This window comes from Squalius cephalus, assembly GCF_949319135.1.
Source record: "Squalius cephalus genome assembly, chromosome: 13".
NCBI lineage: Eukaryota > Metazoa > Chordata > Actinopteri > Cypriniformes > Leuciscidae > Squalius > Squalius cephalus.
Genome location: NC_137134.1, coordinates 24306211 through 24328390, shown reverse-complemented (window position 1 = coordinate 24328390; position 22180 = coordinate 24306211). Strand labels below are relative to the sequence as shown.

Sequence of the window (22180 nt, the reverse complement as noted above, 5' to 3'; positions counted from 1 at the left end):
ATCACCCATATAAAGTTTTACCCTAGAATTTTTTTTTGTGTGTGTGACTTACATCGAGATTATTCTCGAAATGTATTTATCGTGTAATTTTGTTCAGAATTCTTTTCATTAACTGAAGAACATCTTTTTTTCAACTTTGCTTTTAATATGTAACGCAATGGCTTCTATTATATATAAATGTATTGAATGGCAGTTGTTGAACTAACCATTTCCTACAGGCAAATTCCAAATAAACAAATATAAGTTTAGGAAGAGTAAATCATTACATCAATATGATAAGGAAGGAAGGAAGGAAGGAAGGAAGGATTAGTTTATGTAATTACATAGAATAACCACAAAAGACTTTTTTTTTTTTTTTTAGAAATTCATAGAAAACCTTTTTAATAGAAATTTAAAAAAACATATTCAACATGACTGTACAGGGAGCTTAAAACATACATTTAATCAAAATACATTTGTTTTCACCATGAGGTCAATAGGATGAAGATTTCACCATTGATTAAAAAAAAAAAAACCAAGATTTAAAAAGAAATCAAATGTGAGCAATGCCTGATTTAATGCTCACACACAGCTCATTAGACAGAATCATTCTTCAGCTGGAGCAAGTCATCATCCCGAAGGATTTGGACGGACTCGACTGTCCGATTCTCAGTTTGTCTTTGCAGCTGTCCTTCTGATTTTTGTCCGGCGGTGGCGTGGACTCGTAGAGGACACATATGGACCCGTCCTCTCCAATCCGGTAGGACACTTCATACGGGTCGACCCACATGGTGAGTTCACTTGGAAGCAGTGAAAAGAGTCGCTCTTTTGTGAGTCCGATCGTACAGGCCGCTTTGCCTATCAAAGGGTCCATCTTGTGGTTGATCCGGATGCACCTGTAACCCGAACCTCGGCAAGGTGCGTTTGGGAACCAATGGTGCTGATAATGATCTACAATGAAAGAACAAAGTTAGGCCTTGGCACAATCAAACACAGCCTTTGATTAGCATTACTTGCCAACGTTTTTGCTTTGTTAAGGCAGATTGGGGGTTAAAATGGTGCAAGTTTCAATGAATGGACTTTGGTGCTGCAATAAACTGAATCTGATCTTCAGCTGGTTTTGTTTGTAACAATAAACAATGTTCATTTTTATTACCATGTATATATTTTGAACTATGGTTTACTTGAATTCACTTTGAACAATGGAAAGATCATGTCCAATCCTGTCTTACCCCCTAAAGATTCTTCCAAAGAGAATCTGAATTGTTGCAGCTGTTCTTCTGAAAGCAGTCCCGTTCCCCTCAACAGACGTGTGACAAAGTTAGCAGCAGTAGATACCTCAGTTTTCATCATGAAGTTTTTGCATGAGCTGAAAGGGAAAACGAGGTAAAACTGTGATACACCATCAAATGTGAGCACGAACGAGTTTTTTAAGATCGATCAGCTCGAGTACATCTAAACTCAACAGGCCTGGCCAATGTATTTGGCATATTCCTTTGTTCAAAACAACACGAAAAATCGCGCCTTAAACGCTACTGACCTGCTCCAGTGAATCGGTATACGGATACAGAGAGTTTCCACAGCTGTTCCGAGCGTTTTTATTAACGAAGTTGTAAAAACGGGCAAATAATTTTCTGTTTTTGACCGCGAACTTCCTCCTTCGGTGGTTGTACGAGTACGTGCAGCTCCAGTTCTGCGCTCAGATGGTAAACACTCTGCGGCCACGCGCCTCCGCCAATCAGAGAGCGAGTTCGAGATGACGTCACAAACGATCTATTTCCATAAACAGACGGTGTATCACGTATTAAACTAGCAAATTATAGTTGTTACTATGAGTACTTTTATATTCTTATTCATACTGTATGGTGCATGTAATTTATTATATACGTTATTTAATTATTTTTTCCGTCTGTGTCTCTTTCGTATTAAACAATTTCACGTACACAACTTGAATGCATATATTGTGAAAGTTTTATAATAAAAAAAACAGTCTTTACTCTTCACACATAAAATGCATTATTAGCTTCAATTTTGTGGCAGTCCACAACTTTAAAGCAACAAAAACGATTTGTGTCCATGTTCATGTTTTAAGGTTTAATAGTAACAGTGTTTTTGTTGTGTACCCATAGCATTTGTAATAGCTTTCGATGTTAAGTATATTTAGTACAGCTATTACATTTATATACAGGAGGCTAAGTAAATACAGGCTACATGCTGAAACAACTTTTATGAGAACTTGATTTACGTTTCATGTCTACGAACATTAAAAAAGGAAACAAACTTTTCCCAACGCACCGTCATACACGTTAAGATAACTTTTAATTTACTTGTTTTAAAAATAAAACTTATTTTATTACGTGTTTTCTAAATGGGGGGAAAACGCGTTTGTGCATAACACTTGTCTCATGAACGTCTCCGTAGTCCGTAGTACGTTCTTTGGTCAATGGACCAATCATAGCGCACCGTATGACACTGGGGCAACGCTTTAGCAAATCAGGTGAGGTTTTACTACCGCATGCGCTTTCGTCTGGACGCATGATCCTCCTCCACACCGAATGAGAGGCACAGCTCAGAAATGCTTTCAGCTTCACAAGTTTTCTATTATTTTGTTTATTTAGTCATTTATGTTTATGTTAACAGCTCGGAGTAGCTCTTTATTTGTGTTTTGTCCAGCATGGTGTGTGTTTGACGAGTCGTAGCAGGTTAATGCAGGAGTCTGAGAGGGACACTGAAGCAGGTAACTGATAAACCTGAGCACTTTACCACAGTTTTACCATAATAAACCCAGTATGTGACTCTACAAGACTTTTGCATGTAGTTTAGGTATTATTTTCCGCCTTTGGATGGAAAATAACTGGATTATTGACTATGAACATCTAGTATTTACGAATATAAATTACATTCAACTGTTTTTTAGTTTTTACTACTGACATTAATGACATTTTACAACGTGCACAAACTGTTATGTCGGAAAAGGATACTTTGCCGCCCAAATTGAATAGTGTGTGTATTTTATATATATATATATATATATACAGTTCTGACAAAAGTTGAGATGCCTACTATTTTTTTTTTTTTTTTGAATGTTTTCATCATTGATCATCAATAAATATTAATTATGATTTTTTTGATTTCCCAAAAGCACCTCATTGTCATGGACTTCCCACCAAGCAAGAGACTGAAAGGTCATCAGGTGTCAGCCGTACCAGACCCGTTTGATGATGACATCGATTTCACCCAGGATGACCTGGACCAGATTGACATCATCGCGTCCCAGGCCGTCACAGGAGACGTCCAGAACAGTGGGTCAAAGAGAACATTTGGTTCTGTGTTCGCTTGCGCTGATGAGCAAAGCAAAGCATCTGTGCGATCAGGCCGAAAAACTTTTGCCATCGGAGACGGCTGCAGCAGTAGCGCATATAACAATAAGGAGCCTCCAAGAAAAGATGTGTTTGGTTAGTGTAAGACGTTTTGGACACACATTCCACAAGTCTTTTGTTTCCCAAACACTCCCTCTGTCTGCTTTTGGACTGAGAACTTTTCCCCACAGTTCTTTGCATAGCTCATTTTTGCATTATATTATGGACTCTGGATATGTTATTTTGTGTTTCACAGAGCAGATTTATACTAATAACAACAACAGCTAATGATCATTTATTATTATAATTATGAATTAATTTATAAGATTTAATTTAACACCACAATCTAATACTATAATATATAATCATATTTAGAGTTTTTATTATAATTTTCTTTAATTTTTCAAATTTATTAAGTATTATTATTATTATTATTATTGAATATTAGAAATGATTATTTAAAAAAAGTATTCATTGTATAAAAATGCAATATAACACTTATTATTGATGTGTTTTAAGTCTAAATAATAAAGAATCTAAATATGATTATATTAATATATAATTGGATTTTTACATAGTGCAAAAATTAACTAGGCAAAATACTGTTAATGATACTCATTAAATTGAATTTAAAATTATGTAATATTGGAATTTTTACAAAGCAAAAATGTATTAAACTAAACAAGTATTATTAAATCTTATTATCATTAATGATGATAATTATTATTATTACTGAATATTTATTTACAAATATAACATTTTAAATATTATGATGTTAATTATTAGAAAATTAAATGTATTGTTATTATATTATTTTGAAATATTTTATAACTCTAATTCCCACAGTTCTTTGCACGGCTTTTTATAAAAAATATATAATTAAATGTTTCATGTAATTTTTGCATTATATGAACTTTGGTTGGGATAATCTAGAAATGTAACCAGTTTGTGTCTCACACAGCAGATGGTCATTCCAGTAAAGATGGAGAAGATCTGAACTACAAGCAATTAGAGGAACAGCAAGCAGACCTGAAGAAAAAGGTGTGTCCTTGTTCGGTCGGTTTGTTGTAGTTAATAGAAAATCACTTTATTTGCTCTCAAAAAGACCCCTTTTTCCTGAACTCCACTTTTTAGACAAGGCTTCTTACACCAAACCAGCCATCATTTAGTTTCTCCTGATTAAACCAGTTCTCATGTGTCTGCATTTCCGTTCACACTCAGCTGAAGGAGGTAGAGGAGGAGATCCTGATGAAGAACGGAGAGATCCGAGTCTTGCGGGACTCCCTGAAACTGGCCAATCAGGAGAAGGAACAGCAGCGGCAGACCCAACTCGCCCTGGAGAAAGAGAAAGCTCAGGCTCAGAGCGAACGGGAGAAGGAGCTGTCCAGGAAGGTACGGCACACAAGCTTGACTGACGTCCCGATGAAACGTTTCGCATGAACTCACAGAAATGCTGGATTTACCGCAGGTGCAGTCACTGCAGTCGGAGTTGCACTTTAAAGAAGCCGAGATGAATGAAATGAGAGGGAAACTTCGGAGCGTGGAGCGTGGAGGAAAGCAGCCCGGCACACCTGCACGAAACATGTAAATACAACTTTGATTTTTGTGTGTCTTCTTCCAGAGGAATTGGTAATGAGAAACAATTGTTCTGTTGTCGGCACTGTTACAGCTTTTGGTCAGCATTTCTTTCTTTTTTCCTTTTCTTTGTTCACATAAGCATGTCTCTTTGCATGCACTCCACTCCAGTGTATCATATGTTATACTGGATTTTTTGTTATTAAATTAAATTGGTAACACTTTATAATAAGGTCCCATTTGTTAAAGGGATACTACACCGATTAGCATTAAGCTTTGTATCAGTAGAAACCCGGTAGTATTTTCGAATGACCGTGCTTCCCTCCCTCATGTCCCCCTGAGACGAGAGATTTCTGTATTGTGTGTCTGGAAAAAAAAAGTCAGATGACTCAAAAATCGTCATCGGAGGCTTTTTTGTCCAGAGGCGAGAGACTACAGCCAGTAGGAGGAGCTCGTTCCGCATGTCTTCAACCCGCCCATAGGGGGCTCTCACGATAAAACGGCGTCTTTTCAGTTTCGAGTCGACTAGTAGCCTAGTTGTATCATTTCTTCCGATACTGCCCTCTGTAACCGGTAGGTGTGGCTTTGGAGTGGCCTCGTAGGGCAGCGAAGCAAGTGCATTCTGGGAGTGCATTCACATTTATGCTTATTTCTGTACCTGAATACTACTGTTAGACTTTGTAACTTTGTTATTTAGTATTCATCTCTGCTTGTAATTTGTGTATTGGTTCTTCTTTTATTACTGAGTGTTCTCTTTAATAATGCTTGATCAGTTAAGAGCTTGCTCTCTCCGCCGCAACCGTCTTGCAGCACATCTTCGTCTTTGCAAAATCCTAATTACAACATCGTACAGATGACATCATATGATGCTCATAAGTTTCTTCACATTGCGTTAGTAGCTGATGACACCAAATCAGTAAAAGAATAAAAATTGCACTATAAAGATCTCCATAAATTGCCTGTTTCTGCACTTCCTGCTTTTCCCTGCTTGAGAATTTCTGTCCAATGAATGGATGACCTCAGCACACGTGTGGTTTGGTTTACAAATTTTGGTTCACTTGCAAAAAGGGCCGTGTGAAAGCGAACCACACCAAACAAACAATAAATCAACATTGTATTTGGTCCGGACCAAAGCAAGTGAACTAGCGGACTTTCCTGGTGTGAAGACACCCTTAGTAAATGTTTAGATTAACATTAACAAAGATTAATATATGTTGTTGAAGTATTGTTCATTGTTAGTTCATGTTAACTAATCTTAACAAATAAAACCTTATTGAAAAGTGTTAACATTAAATCTTACTAAACATTTCAATAATAATAATTGTTGTATTTATTATTATCATTAAAAATAAGTTATTGTAATAATGTATTGTTGTTTTTAAATAATAATTATATTTATTATTCATGTTGATGTTTTTAATAATAATATGAATTAGTGGTAGTATTATTAAATAATAACTATTATTATTATTATTAAAAAAGTAATTGTAGTAATTTATTGTTGTTTTTCTTTATTAATATTATTATTATTATTATTATTCTATTTAATATTGCGTTATTTATCATTATTTCAAATAAATAATTGTAATTTATTGTTGTTTTTAATATTGATGATGATGATTGTTTTTTAAGAATTATTTTCAAATAATTATCAAAATATGTAATAGTAATACTTTTACTATTGTGTTTAATATTATTAATTAAAATTTTAGTTATTTTTAATATGTATTATTAGTTGTAGTATTAAAGAAAACGATGAAATAATATAATAAAATATCACTATTACTTTTTTATAATAATAATTGTTAATAGTATTATTGTTATAAGTATTCCTGTTAAATAATATATTTATTTAATATTTATATTAGTGATCATTGTTATTATTATAATTAATACAAATTATAAATAATAACATTTGTTTTGTATTAAAAGGTTAGAATGTTTCCTGAAAATAGTTGATTTGTGTTTTGTTTTTTGTCGTGTTAACACAGTGTTCACTCTCCTGCGAGTCGAGCGTTCATGACTAAGGAGAACTTTGCAGCCGAGCTCTCCAAGAGAACGTCTCCTATCAAAAAAGACCATCTATTAGAGGGTATGGACATTCACATTTTATGCACATTTCCTTTCCTGAGGTCTTTCCATTGTCGTTCAATCCTCAACATCACATTTTCTAACTCTTATCAGATGGGAAACCAGCTCAGCCCAAACGTTTCCTCACAGAGGAGCCGCAGTCAGACCAAACCCTCAGATCTGACCATCAACAGGAAGGTAACGGCTGATCAAATCTCTAGCGTTTATCTTCAGTCTGTTCCCTCGGTGTGTTTGCTGTGAGTTTGTGTTTGTGATGCTGTAGGCTGTGTGTTGTTGAACCTACTGCTGCAACAACCGTTGGATCCGAGCACTTTGGGTCTGTGTCACCTGCTGTCCATCAGTCCTGCCGCTCTACCGAACGTCCTGTCACAGAACGGCTATGTCAGCTCGTGAGTATCAACAAGACATCTCATACAACACACTCAACACAGTCTCCATGTGTTTGTGTGTCTGAAATGTCCTGAAATCTGAGAAATATACTGTAAACATTGGCTTTTACTACATACAACTGTTTGTTTTGGGAAATCCTTGGCCCACTTTCACAACATTAATCATAAAGAATGGAAATTTCCATTGCAACATTTGTAGATGTTGGTATATTCCATTGGAACATTTGAACAATGTCAACATTGGAAACGTTGATCTAATACATATTTTTAAGTCACATGATCAGACATATTTTCGGTTCATAAAGCACACTTCACTTCACGTTCATTCCAGAGAAAAGAAAAGTACATCATGACATTTGCTGGTTTGGCTGGATTTTATTTATTGCATTTTTAAAACAGTACTTATAAAATATTATTTGTTGTATTTTAGTATTTATTATGAAATAATATATTATAGAATAATGTATTCATCATAATAATAATAATTTTAATAATAAATTATAAATTTTTTGAAAGTAGGGGGAAATTATGAAAAAAAATAATTATTTTTTTTATGGGGAAAACCTTCTTTATTTTAGGCCTGAAACGTGTGGAAATTTGATAGTTATTTGTGGAAATAGCATGCATGTATGATAAAATAACTATTAGCATTATGTCTTTTAAGTATTAGTAACTGTTTGTTAAATGTTTACTATTGCATCTTTAATTATCTGTGTAAAAAGTTGGGACTGTTGTGAATTGTTTTCCCCCTTTACTTCAGGGGATCATTGACGACTTCCAGCTCGTCCTCCACAGAATTCCGATCGATTCATCGTCCTCAAGCTCGATTCCACCAGCTGCAGAGTCTCGCTATGTCCGCTCTCACCGCATTAACTCTCCAGCCCTCCACGAGTGTCCCACATAATCCAGATGCTGCTCTCCAAACCTGCCCGGCCGCGGTGCACTTCCTCCCCCTGCTCACCTTCCACATCAGCACGTACTGTCAGTCGCTGGAGTCCGTCGAGAGCTCTGCGAAAGCCTCGCTCCATGGCAGCTCCCTGTCGGGATCTTCCGACTCCAGCCTGGCCTCGAGTCTGGAGGAATCTCTCAGCGGTCAGGAGGAGTTCGCCCTGGCAGCCATGCAAGCTCTCTATCACATAGTGTGCTACAGCTGTGAGGCTTTGGAGATGGTTCTGTGCCATCAGGACGGAGAGATTTGCCTTAACCGGCCGCAGTGCTCGAAGAATCCCCTCAGCGCCTCTGAGAATCTCACCAGGGAGGTGCAAACCCAACTGCCTCTTCTCAGAAGACTCCTACAGTTGGCCGATCCAGCGTTCATTACCGCCGCTGGCCAGAGGGAGGCGCTAGTGAACACTAGTTTGAAGACCCTTAGCATGCTGGCCAAGAGAGCGCAGGATAACCAGCTCTTGAGGTATAGTACATGTGTCTACATGAGTGTCATGTTCTTTTCCCATTTCATAGTCTGATTCTGCCACTTACTTTACATTTAGATGACTGAAAGTGGAAAGAAATACTGTGGCAACATCTTAACCCTGTAAAGCCTGACATATGAAATCATGGTCACACTTAGTCCAATTCTCACTATTAACTAACAACTAACTATGACTTTTGCCTCCAAAAAACTCCTAATTACTGTTTATTAATAGTTAGTTAGGTAGTTAAGTTTAGGTATTGTGTAGGATTAAGGGATGTAGAATATGGTCATACAGAAAAAGGGCTGGTTCACACAGAACACATTTTTGCTGTTAGGCTGTGTTTCCACCGAATGTTTTTTTCCCCAGGGCTAGCATATTTTTCCAATTGTTTTAAATGGGAGCGCCTCGTTTTTAAAAGCGGCAGCAGTGTGACTAGGAGCTGAGCGTCTATTTCACACAGAGTGCCAAGCGGTGGACTAGTATTTCATTTCACAGATCTGTTTCTGTATTGTTTCTATAAAACAATTACCATTGTAAAAGCAGGATGTGGCAGTTGGTCAGTGTGGTATTTGTCCCGTCCTTCCTCTAATTGGACGGCTGGGTAAAAAGTGACAGTGACCACACTATACAGAACACTTCATATACATTCCAGGACTCTTTTTATTAAAGACGTGTTTTTTTTAAACGATGAGCACTGCATTTTACCTAAAGTTGAACATTCTTCAACTCGGCATCCGGTAAAAAATGCTTGCGCTCAGCGTGAAATACACGTTCAGCTCCTCGTCACGCTGCTGGCGCTTTAAAAAGCGGATCTCCCATTGAAAACAATTAGAAAAATATGCTAGCCGTGGAGCGAAAAAAAAAAAAAAAAAGTGCAAGGTCTAGAAAAGCGTTTTTTTATAAGTTGAACTTATTTTAACTTGAGTGCTGCGTTTTTATAATGCTGTGTCACGGTGCATTCACACGGGGTAGCGGCCTTTACGCTTATGATTTACTTTGATTCGGTGACGTCATGCATTGGTGAACTGAATTGTGGGTTCCCTTGCGTCACGTCACTGGTGTTGCTCGCGGCAGAAGTTGAAAAGTTTTCAACTTTTAAAGCACCAATGCAGGCATCAGCCAATCAGATCGCCTATGCAAATGCCCTAGCACAGACGCTAGCAGTTCATGCGACACTGGAAAATGAATGTGATTGGCTGTTGTCACTGTGATGGTCGCATCAGCAGACTCAGCACCAAGCTTCAGACACGCCCTCCGTCAAGCGTCGACGCCCCAATGAATGGAGGGTCACACGCGAGACGCTGCAAAAGACGCAAGACGAGAGCGCAACGGTTTAAGACGTCCGTCAAGCACGTGTTTGCGATGCACATTCTGTGTGAATGCACTAAGGCATTAATATGTGCTTCATAAGTACTAATAAACAGCCAATATCCTACTAATATGCATGCTAATAAGCAACTAGTTAATAGTGAGAACTGGACCCTAAACTAAAGTGTTACTGGAATCATAGAACAATCTGCTTTTATCAAAACGTTTTATCAAAACTTTAGACAGACTAAACAAAACTTTGCATGCAGAGTTTTTTTGTTTGTTTTTTGAGAAAAAAAATCACCTCAACTTCAGACTGAGCAAAAATATGCAGTTTGGTGAAGTTTCTGATATTTATATGACCAGAGAGTAAAATGACATAGCTTGTAATGTAAATAAGCATATTATTATAATCATGCTCATTTACTTTTATTTACCAATTAAACTGTTATCTGATTTCTCAAATGTAGACTCCGGGTTGTCATGTCGAGTCAAGTGTTGTCCAAATGCATGACTCTGGAGACGTCCTACAGAATAGTCCTTCTGTCTGTGAGATTTCTGTCGTTTATCATCTATAATGAAGAGATGGCCACAAAAATCTGCTCGCATGAATGTAAGTGTGTCTTTCAGCATTTCATAAAGTGTCTTTTTGTTGGCTTGAGTTAACACAAACCCTCTGTCTTCCCTCAGATCCATGTCTTTTTCTCAAAATATTCCAGTACGTCACCTCTAGACCGCAGAAATCCGCCTCAGAAGATATGTGGAGTCGTTTTGAACTTGAGGTGAGTTATCTTGCAGTACTTTGTTTTGAAATGCATTGTATTAAACTGTAATTTTAAAAATCCGAGTCCTCTGTCAACAGGTCATCCGGTTTTTAACCACACTGTTCACACAGAAGGCAGAAACATGGACAGCTTTTTGTGAATCATCCTGCCAGTGTATTAATGAGGTTTGATTCAGACAAACACTAAAACTTTTCACCCTCCATATCTGTTAGTTTTGAAGCAAAACCAACAAAGAATATAATTGACAAAATTGGACAAAGTGACTACAGAAGCACAATTGAAATGATCATTGTTCTTAAATCTTTCATTTCTGTAGAGCAAAATGCAACAAAATGGTCTGGTACTGACCATACTGTATTTTATTCATCTTCAGGTGGTGCGGACGATCGTTGTGCTTTTACACAGGCAGTGGCTGAAAACAAAAGGCAGAGGAAGTCACACGCTGAGGAATCGGACCTGGACGAGTCCTGGATTACAGGTACTGCGAGAAGCTCTGATGTTACTGCACTGGCTGCTGTTGAAGGACTCGTCCTTTTCCGAACACTGTCTGGACGTCCTGCACATGTACGATCAGGTCATTCCCGCCATCAGAGACACGTTCCGTCTGGTCCCAGATCTGTCCGAGAGCGAAGGTGGGTTCACATCTCTATATTCAGTAAGTTAATAGTAATTAATGCCAACATCATTTTGATTGGCTAACTGACTTCTGATGTATAACATTTACTGTCCTTAAAGATATTTGTTTTAAAATTAGTCCACTGTGGTGCATTAAATGGTATTATATTTGTTGTTTCACTCCAGAACTGGCTCTGGAGGAGATCTGCAGATCTGAAACGGAGTACGTTGAAGACATGGATATGGAGACGGGGTCATAATGATATTTTATAACTTCATAATGAAGTTTTGCAATGAAAAATGTTCAGTGTGTCCCCTCAGAAACATTCTGTTTGTCTCTTGTCCTCAGATTTTGCCATTCTTTTTAAGACTGAGCACTAATGACCTGAATTAAAGAATTAATTCTAAGTCACTGAGGTATTTTTAATTCTTTATGAATTGCAGTTTTTATAAACTGAAGGACGAGTCAAAATAATTCATGACAATGACAATTTTTGGGTGAACTATCACTTTAAAATAATAATCTCCGTTGTATCCCAAATTTACGACAGGAAAAAAGTAGTACATTATAATAATGTTAATGTACAAAACAATTGGGATAGCAACAAAACGAACACAACAATATTACAGTAAAGTCATTTGAGGCAAGTTACACTATAGACAAGTACTGCGCAAAATGGCGACAGTTTGTAAAACGAGAGCGCGAGTTTGCGGAAAGTAGCGGCGTTTTTAGTTAACTCGGATGTGAGTTGTTATTGACGACGGCGGCGAATATGAGGAAATATCTCACAGCTGATTCAGAGACTTGCATGATAAAATAAGACACAAATGTACGTTAACAGTCTGTGACAAAGTATTTCCAGATGTTATGTACGACATGGAATGGTATGTACTTTCCCATCACGACTGTATTTTTTGCAGGTCGCTTAAATTATTTTTTTTATTTTTGACATTAGTCAACACGTGAGTGAGCGAGCTCACTTCCTGTACACCATTTAACTATACGAGGTAATATCTCACAGCTGATTCAGAGACCTGCATAATAAAATGACAAATGTACTCTAATGGTATGTGAAAGTATTTCTAGATGTTATGTACTTTCTCATCAAGTGTATTTTTAGCATGTTGCTTAAATGTAAGTATTTTTAATTGGCATCAACTCGAGTGAGCTCACTTCCTGTATATCATTTAACTTGCCCTGTGTAGGTTTTGAAAAATGGAAAATCTGACTAAAATGAGAGAAATGATGTTTGTAGGCAGAGAATATGACTATAACAGTGATTCCAGCTCAATTTATTTTTATTTGCAGTTGCAAACATGGAGATGCTTAAGTATAAACATTTGAACATAAAACACCAATTATTTGAACATTAATAGTTAATAAACCATGAACAAACATCCCAAAAATATGACCCGACACACACCCAACAGGAATCAGTGGAAGATTGTACAGAGAGGGATAGGCTAATCAAATATGAGCTAACTTCATACCCCGGAAAAGCCTGTTGCAAGAATTTCCAGATAACTAGACACGCCAGTCAAACAACATCTTAAATTTCACCCTCTTTCTGACCTTAAGTGACTTTTATTGTTTAAAAAAAATAATTTCACATTATTTAAATTGATGGCAAAGTCATTTGGCTCAAGGAAAGAGGAAAGGGAAATTTATAAAATGTGTTGACGACTCAATGAATGCAGAATTTCTGCAACATACAGAACCCAAGTTCCATAAAATTCTTCAAACACACTGAGAATGTAGTAGTTAAAGTGTCCATGTGTAATTTGCTGCATAAGCTGCATAAATAAGGCATTTTCTGGATCTCTGTGCATGAGAACACTGTTACAAACATTCATAGATGCTTAAACCTGAATGGTACAAAAATTGTGAAAACATCTGAACAGCATGCTGTCGTGATTCCAATTCACCAACAGATAAAATGTCAGTATTTTGTGCAAATTCCCAGGATAAAATGAATCTGACGATCTTAAAGGCGTGTAACGGCATTTCAAGATGAAAAACAAAGATATTCCCTTTTGCACAAATAAACAAAGTGAAAAGGTAATATGGCTTGGAGTCACAGAAGATAAAATATATATTTATATAAAATGAAGTGTAAAAGGCGAGTGTAAGGAAAACAATGCTGGCACGCAAGAAGACCTTAAAGCAATAATGATAAACACCGATCATTTTATTCCCGACCCGATTGGAATATGCTGTCCACAGTAGCTGTACAATGCACAATTGTAGGAGACCAGGTCATGGAACTGCATAAGCATCAACAGTCCAGCTTGTGGTTTAGTAAGCGGTCTTTGGTGGCTCCACATAGGCGGGGTTGTAAGCTGGTTGAGTCGAGCTGTAGTTTGCCGGTGGAGGCGGTTGAGCGAAACCAGGCTGAGCTGGTGGTTGTATGGGGTACGCGGCCTGTCCACCGTCATACGCAGCCTGGCTGTACGGAGCAGGATATCCTGGGCCTCCTAAAAAAACACACACAATTACAGTTCCTCTTTGAGTCACTGAGACACTGTTGTCCCTTTTTTTATGCAAATAATTGTAGCAAGCTAATTTAACCGTAACTTGTTCGGGCTGAGTAAATACATACTGTTCAAAAGTTTGGAGTCTGTAAGATATAAATAATTATTACTTTTATTCAGCAAGGGTGTATTAAATTGATCAAAAGTGACAATTAAATACTGTCCTTTTGAACTTTCTATTCATCTTAGAACCACAGCTTCCACAAAAAATACTTTCTATTCATCTTAGAACCACAGCTTCCACAAAAAATAATAAGCAGCATTTTCAACATTGATGATAATAAATGTTTTTTGAGCATCAAATCAGCATGTTAGAATGATTTCTGAAGGATCATGTGACACTGAAAACTGGAGTAATGATGCTGAAAATACAGCTTTTACAGGAATAAATTACATTTTAAAAGATTAAAATGGAAAATAGTTATTTTCAAAATATTTCACAATATTATTGTTTTACTGTATTTTCTGATCAAATTAATGCAGCCTTGGTGAGCATAAGAGACTTCTTTCAAAATCATTAAAAAAAAAAAATGTTACATACCCCAAACTATTAAACAGCAGTATATCTAAAAACACACAATTTTTATTTCCTTTGGTGATATGAGAAATCTTAAATATGTGCTTCTTTAATTCAACCAGCCGTTGTAGCCAAATAGATTAAAAAAATCTTTAATGCAAGAACTAAAAGTAAACAGTTTATTAAAAAAAGTTATAATCTAAAACTTATCTGTTTTAACAGCAATAATTACCGACAATTTATTTTCCCTAAAACACCTTTTGAATGAAAATGCAAACAAATAATTCTGAATCGATTCACTAAAACGTTCTGAACTGATGCAAAGTAATAAATCATTTTTGCTACAGACGCTTTTAAACATCGGCCTTGCCTTTCACACTCATGACTCATACCAGTCATGAGACAAGACAGGATTGCAAAAACTACGCATGATGAAAAGCGTGGGCTGAAACTTCACCTGTGGTGAGAACATGAAACAACTTTTACTTCCTTTTTTAGAACAAATTTTGCGGTTGAGCACCGTTATATGTGCATTCATAGTGTGTTGAATCTTTGTAAAACTACGTAATGACACATAAAAAAAAGCATAATAAAATTTCGACATTCACGACATTTACCAGCAAAATCATCATGAATATTCATACTTATCGCCCAGCCCTACAACTTTTGCTGTTCAAGCTCATTATCTTACCAGCCTCCTGATATGGGGGAGGGGGTCCCGCTACGTATGGCGGTCCCTGATATGGTGCAGTGGGCATAGGCTGCCCTCCATATCCTGGTGCCCCGCTGTACCCAAACTGAGGTGGTTTTGCGGGCTGGTACGGAGGGTACTGACTTCCGTGGACAACAGGCTGCTGAGGGTATTGTGTGGATACCACTGTAGTTGTTGTTGTTGCTCCCATAACAGCTGTTGAACAAATCAAAGGAAAAACAACATGAATAATAGATAATAGTTGATGGAGGACTCACCATATATATATATATATATATATGTCTGTCACAACTTCTCTGGAACCTTTCTGTCCTAATTATTATAAATGTGGGTCTCAAAGCCAACTTTGAAACACTATTTTATTTTTAAACTAAATTAATAAGGACAGCCTGATAACGTCTGCAACTGCAATCACAGCTGCAATTCATTTCTGGCACGGTTAAATGGCTAAATTTAAGATGGACCAGATAGCAAGTAATCAGTAGAAGGCTGTTTAAAACCTCAGCAATATAGATGTATATATTGATTAAGACGATTAATCAACCAACCATTTGTTTTAATTTTAAATATATATTGTGTAAATATGTTTTTCAGTTTCTACAATTTGGCATGCAAATCATTTGACATCATTTAATTGCATTACCTAAATATCATAATTATGTGGGCAACCCTGCACTACAGATATCACCATCGACCACATCAGCTAAATGGTAAATTATATCTCAATTATGAACAAATAACTTTACGACAACCCTGAATAATATGCTGACAGAAAATGAAACCAATCCAACCTATGAAGAATAGGTACGGTACTCCCGACAACATACTTCAAGCCTGTTAACTAAAACCATAAAAGTTAAACATTAACTGAAATAAAATAACATTTATAACACTTTTTTTCCAGCTAGTTGCCAAGGCAACATCATTGTACTAAAATAACTAAAACTTAAATAAAAATAAACTAATAATAACAAAAACACAACAAAATTACTAAAACCTTAAAAATCCAAATATAAAAATGAATTAAAATAAATAAATAAAAGTATCTGTTAAGGCCTAATTCTGTTTTGGTATCGGTTTCATTCATTGCATGTTCCAGTTTGTCCATAGTTACTCTGTCTGTATTTAAGCACTAAAGCCTCGTTCAAACTGTCAAACTAAATCCGGTTTCAGTGCATATCCGATTGAAATCCGATCAGATTTAGCAAGTATGAATGTCATGAATGCAAATTTTACAAATCCGTTTCGAGCTACATTCATGTGGAAATGAAATCGCATTTCTGGAAATCCGTTTCAGTCTGACCACTCTGATCAGATTCTGGGCTAGATTAGATCAGACTTTCTCACACGAAACGCCAGACGAGCAGAATATGACAATATAATGGAGACATGTTTTGAGACCGGCACAGACAGCAGCACAGAATAAATACACACATATCAGCCTCCTGGTGCACTCAAAAATTTTAATTCAGGAGAGCTATGGTTTTTAGGGGCACTGTCACTTTAAGAAAGGTAATAGCCTACATTCCCAGTTCCCAGAAAGGGAAGCCAAATCTATACTTTTGAAACAAATGTTATGAAGATGACACTGCAGCTGTCTATGAGTGTCTTGTGACAATGGTTCATCTCCTTCTGTTACACATGGGCGCTCACTCTTCCTGTTTGTGGTTGCAGTGGACACAGTGAGTCAGACTGGGTGGGGAATCACAGAGTGTTCCAGTATTCAGTTTTTCCACTCTCAAAAGTCACAATCCAGCATTTGTATCACAGGCTACAAGGTCAGAGAAAGTCTAAACTTGTGGGAAAAAGTTTTAAAACATTTCTGCCATTTTTACACACGGGTCAGACTCACGAAAACACGTCCAGGGGCCGGTTTCACAAAGATAGACTTTGACTATGGCTTAGATATAGTAGATAGTCAGACTTCAGATAGACATCTAAATCAGACCGTTGCACAAAGCACTTAAGACTCTGACTATCTTAAGTAGGACTACACTGCAATGCATTCTGGGTAAAATAAGACACTTTTCAAAACATAAAACATGGCGGATCGAGTAAGCGCATTCAACCGCTCAGTGCAGTTTACCCCAGCGGAAAATATATGTTTGTGTGAGGAGTATAACAGTTACAAAGACATTTTACTTGGGAAATTTAGCGGAGAATGTAGTAACAAGAAGAAATGTTTAAATTATGAGCCATTTTCCCTTTTCTTTTGGCAGTTTGTAATGTAACTGATTGTTACTGCTGGTTGCCAAGGTAACAGAGTCTTAGACCTAAGTTAGCCTGGGGGTAAGGTGTCTAATTTTTTTGGTCTAAATTAAGTCAGTCTTTATTTTTGTGGAACTTGCATTAGCCTAGTCTATGAGCAAATCTTAGACTTGTCTAACACTATAGACCGGTCTAAAATAGCTTTGTGAAACCGGCCCCAGGTCGTCCATATTTCGGCCCAAAATTAAATAAAAGACTTAGAATGAAATTAATATATTTTGCATAAAAACCTTCTCATTATTATAATACATCTAGACTTTGACTTTTGTTTTTTATATCTTATTATATTTATATATTATAACAGATTATTTAATGAAAACAATATTTTTTATAACAGACTATATTATTATAATCTAACTAGTATAGTATACTAGACTAACTAATATAATATAACAGACTATATTATGATCGTGATTGAACTGTATTTCAGTAAAATTCAAACTGTAGTACATTCATTTAAATTAGCATAAAAAGGCTAATTCAACAACAACAACCATGATGTATAAACTTTAATGGACATAATGCCACAATGAATATGTCAGTGATGAGTTTCATGAGTTTAAGGTTGAGAAATTACCAAATTTATTTTTTACTGGCTTCACATCTGAATGTGGAATATGATGCCCATCAAAATATTTGGCAAGAAAGACATATCTCAAATTGGAAACATGAACAAGAATGGATGCAATTATTAAAAAATATCCAAGTGTAGACACTTACGTCTGGGTTTTCTGCACATTTTGTAGATGCAGCAGCAGGGACAGACGCAGCAGACGATGAACATAATGATGAGGACCACAAGCCCCGCTACTGTCACGCCGACAGCGACATAGGTACTATTATCGTTGCTTTAAGAGAGATTATGAAAAAATAATCACATTAGAAACATACTTTTTTGTTTCAAATATGACTGATTGCAGTTAGATTTCCCTGAAAAAATGTAAATACAACAAATCTGTGGCATGACTATCTGTTTAAACAAAAACGGGGATTGTGTTTGGGAAGTCATTTTCAAAACCTTGTTAGGTGATGCTAATGGCACAGAAAGAGTTGTAAATGTGAAGCTGGTGTGCTGATATCAGAATAAAACTATGAAAGCCATTATTTTTCATGAGACAAATAAGACTGCTCACAAAAAGCAGTCATCTTGTGCATCCTCGGATAACTTCGAGAATGGATCGCGGCAGCAGTATCTGTTATCACACGTCCCACAGCAGAATGAAAGAAACTTGCAATCAATGGACTCCTTCCACGCACCACTGCTGGTGATGTAGCTCTTGCAGTCGTCATCATCAGCTAGACAAAGCAAAAAAGATGAGAAAAAATAAGACATATTGGCCAAAAGTATCTTAAGGAATAGCTGAAAACCTCACACAAAAGAAAACCTTGCTATCTTTTACTCAACCTCAGGTCGCTCAAAACCAAGTAGTTCTGCGCGGATTTGAGCGCTACGGCAAAAGCAACTGAAGCTACCGAATGCCTTCAGAAGACTTATAGAAGGTCTATTTTATGTCTTTTTTAGAGTTTGAATAATAGGGATGTTTTGACCCAATCTCAAGAATCGGTATGGGGGCCGATTAAGCTTCTTTTTTTTTTTTTTTTTAACTGATCGATATCGGCTATCCTAAGCCCGATCCTTTATTTTACGCCAGCTGTCACGCAGGTATCGTGCAGTAGGTGACGGTATGCACCTTCAAGCGGGTTTGCCCAAATAAGAAGCTCAAATATGCACTTGAGAACCAATGAGGTCTGTTCTAGCACCTCACACACACACAATGCACATATTTGATGCGCACTTTTGTAACGATTCATTCTAAAGTTATTTATTTACTGTTTCGTTTTATCTGCCGTCATACTGCCTGAGACGTTATTGACATAACACGTTGCCATGAGTTTCATCTTGCTTCACACTTGACTGACAGATTGGCATTCTGACACTGCAAACTTCATGCTTTCTAACCTTTAATCCACTTTTTTTGTTGCAATTATTATGCTTATTGTATAGATAAAATATAACTATTAGTAGTCCCATATTCATATGTGATGATCACTATCATTGTAACCACTGTCTTTATATAGTGTGTGTGTGTGTGTGTGTGTGTGTGTGTGTGTGTGTGTGTGTGTGTGTGTGTGTGTGTGTGTGTGTGTGTGTGTGTCTGGAGTGCACACCTGCATGATTTTCTAACAGCAACACCCATTGTAACTGCCAGTGTTAATGCAGGGAAGTGTATTTTGACATGGCTGATTTGTGGCTACTACTTTGGACAATGTGTTTGTGTGTGTGTGTAGACAATGTGTTTGTGTGTGTGTGTGTGTATAAATAAAATCAATATACAGACACACACACACATTTGAGCCCCTGACAAACTCTCTGTCCACATTGGATTGATTTCAATAACTTTAATGTACTTGAGTGTGCACCAAGCACTGGGAAAATAAGTATCGGATCGGATCGGGACTTGGTATCGGCAGATACTCAATATTCAATGACTATGGGGTGCAAAAACTTGATCAGGACATCCCTAATAACCATCCATTTATCTTGTATGTAAAAGAGCAACACAGACTTTCTGCCTAATGTATCCTCAAGTGTTTCATGGAAGAAAATAATATTCATCGGAACAACATGAGAGGCAGTAAATTAATGCTCTACCTGTAAGCTATGTTGCATGACTTGTTGTCAGCAGATTTTAGACCCAAAGTATGGGGAAATACATCACTGTTTAGATGTTTTCACATCTCTGGAAACATGTTGATCAAACATTCAACACACAAAATAGTTCCAGAATATTGGAAAATTAGGCTAGGTTAAAAATAACATTTATTTACTATAGACAATATTTGCTGAGCCAAAAAAGGAAAACAACAACCACAAGTAGCCAACACTTGAAACCATTAAAAATATGACGAGAAAAATAACACGTGACGTGACACATCAAAAAGATAACTTAATGATTCAGTTTCAAGATACATCGTGATAAATTATAGAATTAAAGTTTTGACATATATCATGTCGTTTGTTTGTCTGTCAGGGTTGATCCAGCTGTAGGCTATACTTGACTGACAGACATCGGTGTACCCGGACAAACCGTCGACAAGAACAAAGATTAAAGGTTAAGGAGCCTTTTCGTTAGGTATTTTATACACTCACCGACTGTCGCCGTGAATATTCCCGAAAACAGGAGCAGAAGAACCGAGACGGTGGACGCCATTCCCCTTCAATAGCGTGTTTAGTGCGGATGTTGTAATTTGAGAAGACGCCTACAGCCCTCGATCCTGTCTTGTGGAAAGGAAGGGAAAAAGCCTAGTCCAACCTTCAGGTTTAACTCTAAACCAGGAGACTGCTGACGTCTAGACTATAAACACGGGGTAAAAGATTAACGTTTTCCTGAAAAACATAGCCTACACAACACAACCACACACATAGACGATGTTGGACCTACAACAATGGGAATCAATGGCCGATTAACGGACCGGATTTGTGTCACAACGTGGGTCTCATAATCCATAAAATGCCCCTCCCAAACGGGATCCTTTTTGTATAAAACGAAAACGAAACGAAGTTTAGAAGGTCTGGTGATATGCTGGTTTTGGGAACATGGATGATATACCTTTTTTTCTTTTTCAAAACAGCAAGTTGGGGCCTAAATCTCTTATGTTTATATATTTTACCCCACTATTTATTTTCTTTATTGGATATTTCAGGACTATTTCAAAGCAGCGTTACAGTGATAAATAAACGATGCGTTTCGGCTGAAGTCAGTTCAGTGTTGATTCAGATCCGCAGAAAAGATCATCAATTATTAAATGAGTTCACTTAATCTGTAAAGCAGTTCTGCAAAAAATGATGTCATCGTCCAGCTCAGTTACAGCAGCGTCAGCATTCAGATTAATATCACTGAATATTAAGTGTTTGCTGACCCTCCTTCCAAACAGTGCGATTGCTTACAAATTGTAGTCCATTACAGATTCCAAATTACATGACAAAAAATGTAGTTAGTAAGGTAATCCATTGCATTAGGCCTACACATTTTAGGTGATATAATTAGATACATTTTTGCCTCATTTATCACATTAAATTGAATAGGATAATATTGTACCATATTGATATTGATATTTATAACGTAATATAATCTAATTAAAAGTACGTAATTGGTTACTACACAGCTCTGATGCCAAACTTTAAAAGTTACAGATGAAAAGATGTCACTACTTCTTTTACATCACAGCTTTAATTCTTTGCCTTAATTCTTAAAGTACTCCAGTTAATATGCATATTTTCTTCTCAAGCCTGCTGAATCTGCTGAGTGAACCAATGAGAATTTCACAGTCGGATGATCATGCCTTCATTGCGAAATTTCCATAGTGATGCATCCTTATGGGCATTTCGTAATTTTGGACTTTTCAGGGTGTTAAGAAGCACTGTACAGAATAGGCTACATTTTAATAGTTAGATAAAAGTCTATACACTAAGCACACTTTTTGTGTTCATCGCAGTTCATGAAGGTGTGCACAGGGACAGGTTCATAAATGAATCATTCTTTTGCTCTAATTTATTTTTTCAGTGACCCTATTCACAAATAGCAATGATCAGGCTTGTTTGAAACGCCAAACGCCTCGCAGTGAAAGCAGACA

General features: G+C 36.8%; 3 protein-coding genes across 6 annotated transcripts; 1 reads left to right on the top strand and 2 right to left on the bottom strand.

The window, feature by feature from the left end:
- Nucleotides 1–131: 131 nt before the first annotated feature.
- LOC307170163 (protein BTG1) lies at nt 132–1678 on the bottom strand. The gene is made up of 3 exons (XM_079891204.1): nt 1520–1678; nt 1212–1348; nt 132–930 (listed from the first exon to the last, which is right to left on the bottom strand). Exons 2-3 carry the CDS (start codon nt 1330–1332, stop codon nt 593–595), a joined length of 459 nt encoding a protein of 152 aa, XP_079747330.1. The 5' UTR covers nt 1333–1348; nt 1520–1678; the 3' UTR covers nt 132–592.
- An 820-nt stretch (nt 1679–2498) lies between these two features.
- atrip (ATR interacting protein) lies at nt 2499–17223 on the top strand. Of its 4 annotated transcripts, none has more exons than XM_079891595.1 (15): nt 2499–2716; nt 3122–3281; nt 4303–4379; nt 4560–4730; nt 4807–4922; nt 6905–7005; nt 7098–7181; nt 7267–7393; nt 8154–8804; nt 10587–10729; nt 10807–10898; nt 10979–11065; nt 11275–11533; nt 11703–11769; nt 16952–17223. In XM_079891595.1, exons 2-15 carry the CDS (start codon nt 3134–3136, stop codon nt 17169–17171), a joined length of 2343 nt encoding a protein of 780 aa, XP_079747721.1. In that variant the 5' UTR covers nt 2499–2716; nt 3122–3133; the 3' UTR covers nt 17172–17223. The 4 variants fall into 4 exon arrangements, with proteins under 4 accessions (XP_079747721.1, XP_079747720.1, XP_079747719.1 ...); XM_079891594.1 differs by having other exon boundaries at nt 3122–3434; nt 16952–17222; XM_079891593.1 differs by having other exon boundaries at nt 3122–3434; nt 4300–4379; nt 16952–17220.
- LOC307170479 (protein shisa-5-like) lies at nt 12794–21040 on the bottom strand. Its single transcript, XM_079891599.1, has 5 exons — nt 20697–21040; nt 18679–18841; nt 18266–18393; nt 15257–15472; nt 12794–13991 (listed from the first exon to the last, which is right to left on the bottom strand). Exons 1-5 carry the CDS (start codon nt 20755–20757, stop codon nt 13813–13815), a joined length of 747 nt encoding a protein of 248 aa, XP_079747725.1. The 5' UTR covers nt 20758–21040; the 3' UTR covers nt 12794–13812.
- Between the last annotated feature and the right edge of the window lie 1140 nt (nt 21041–22180).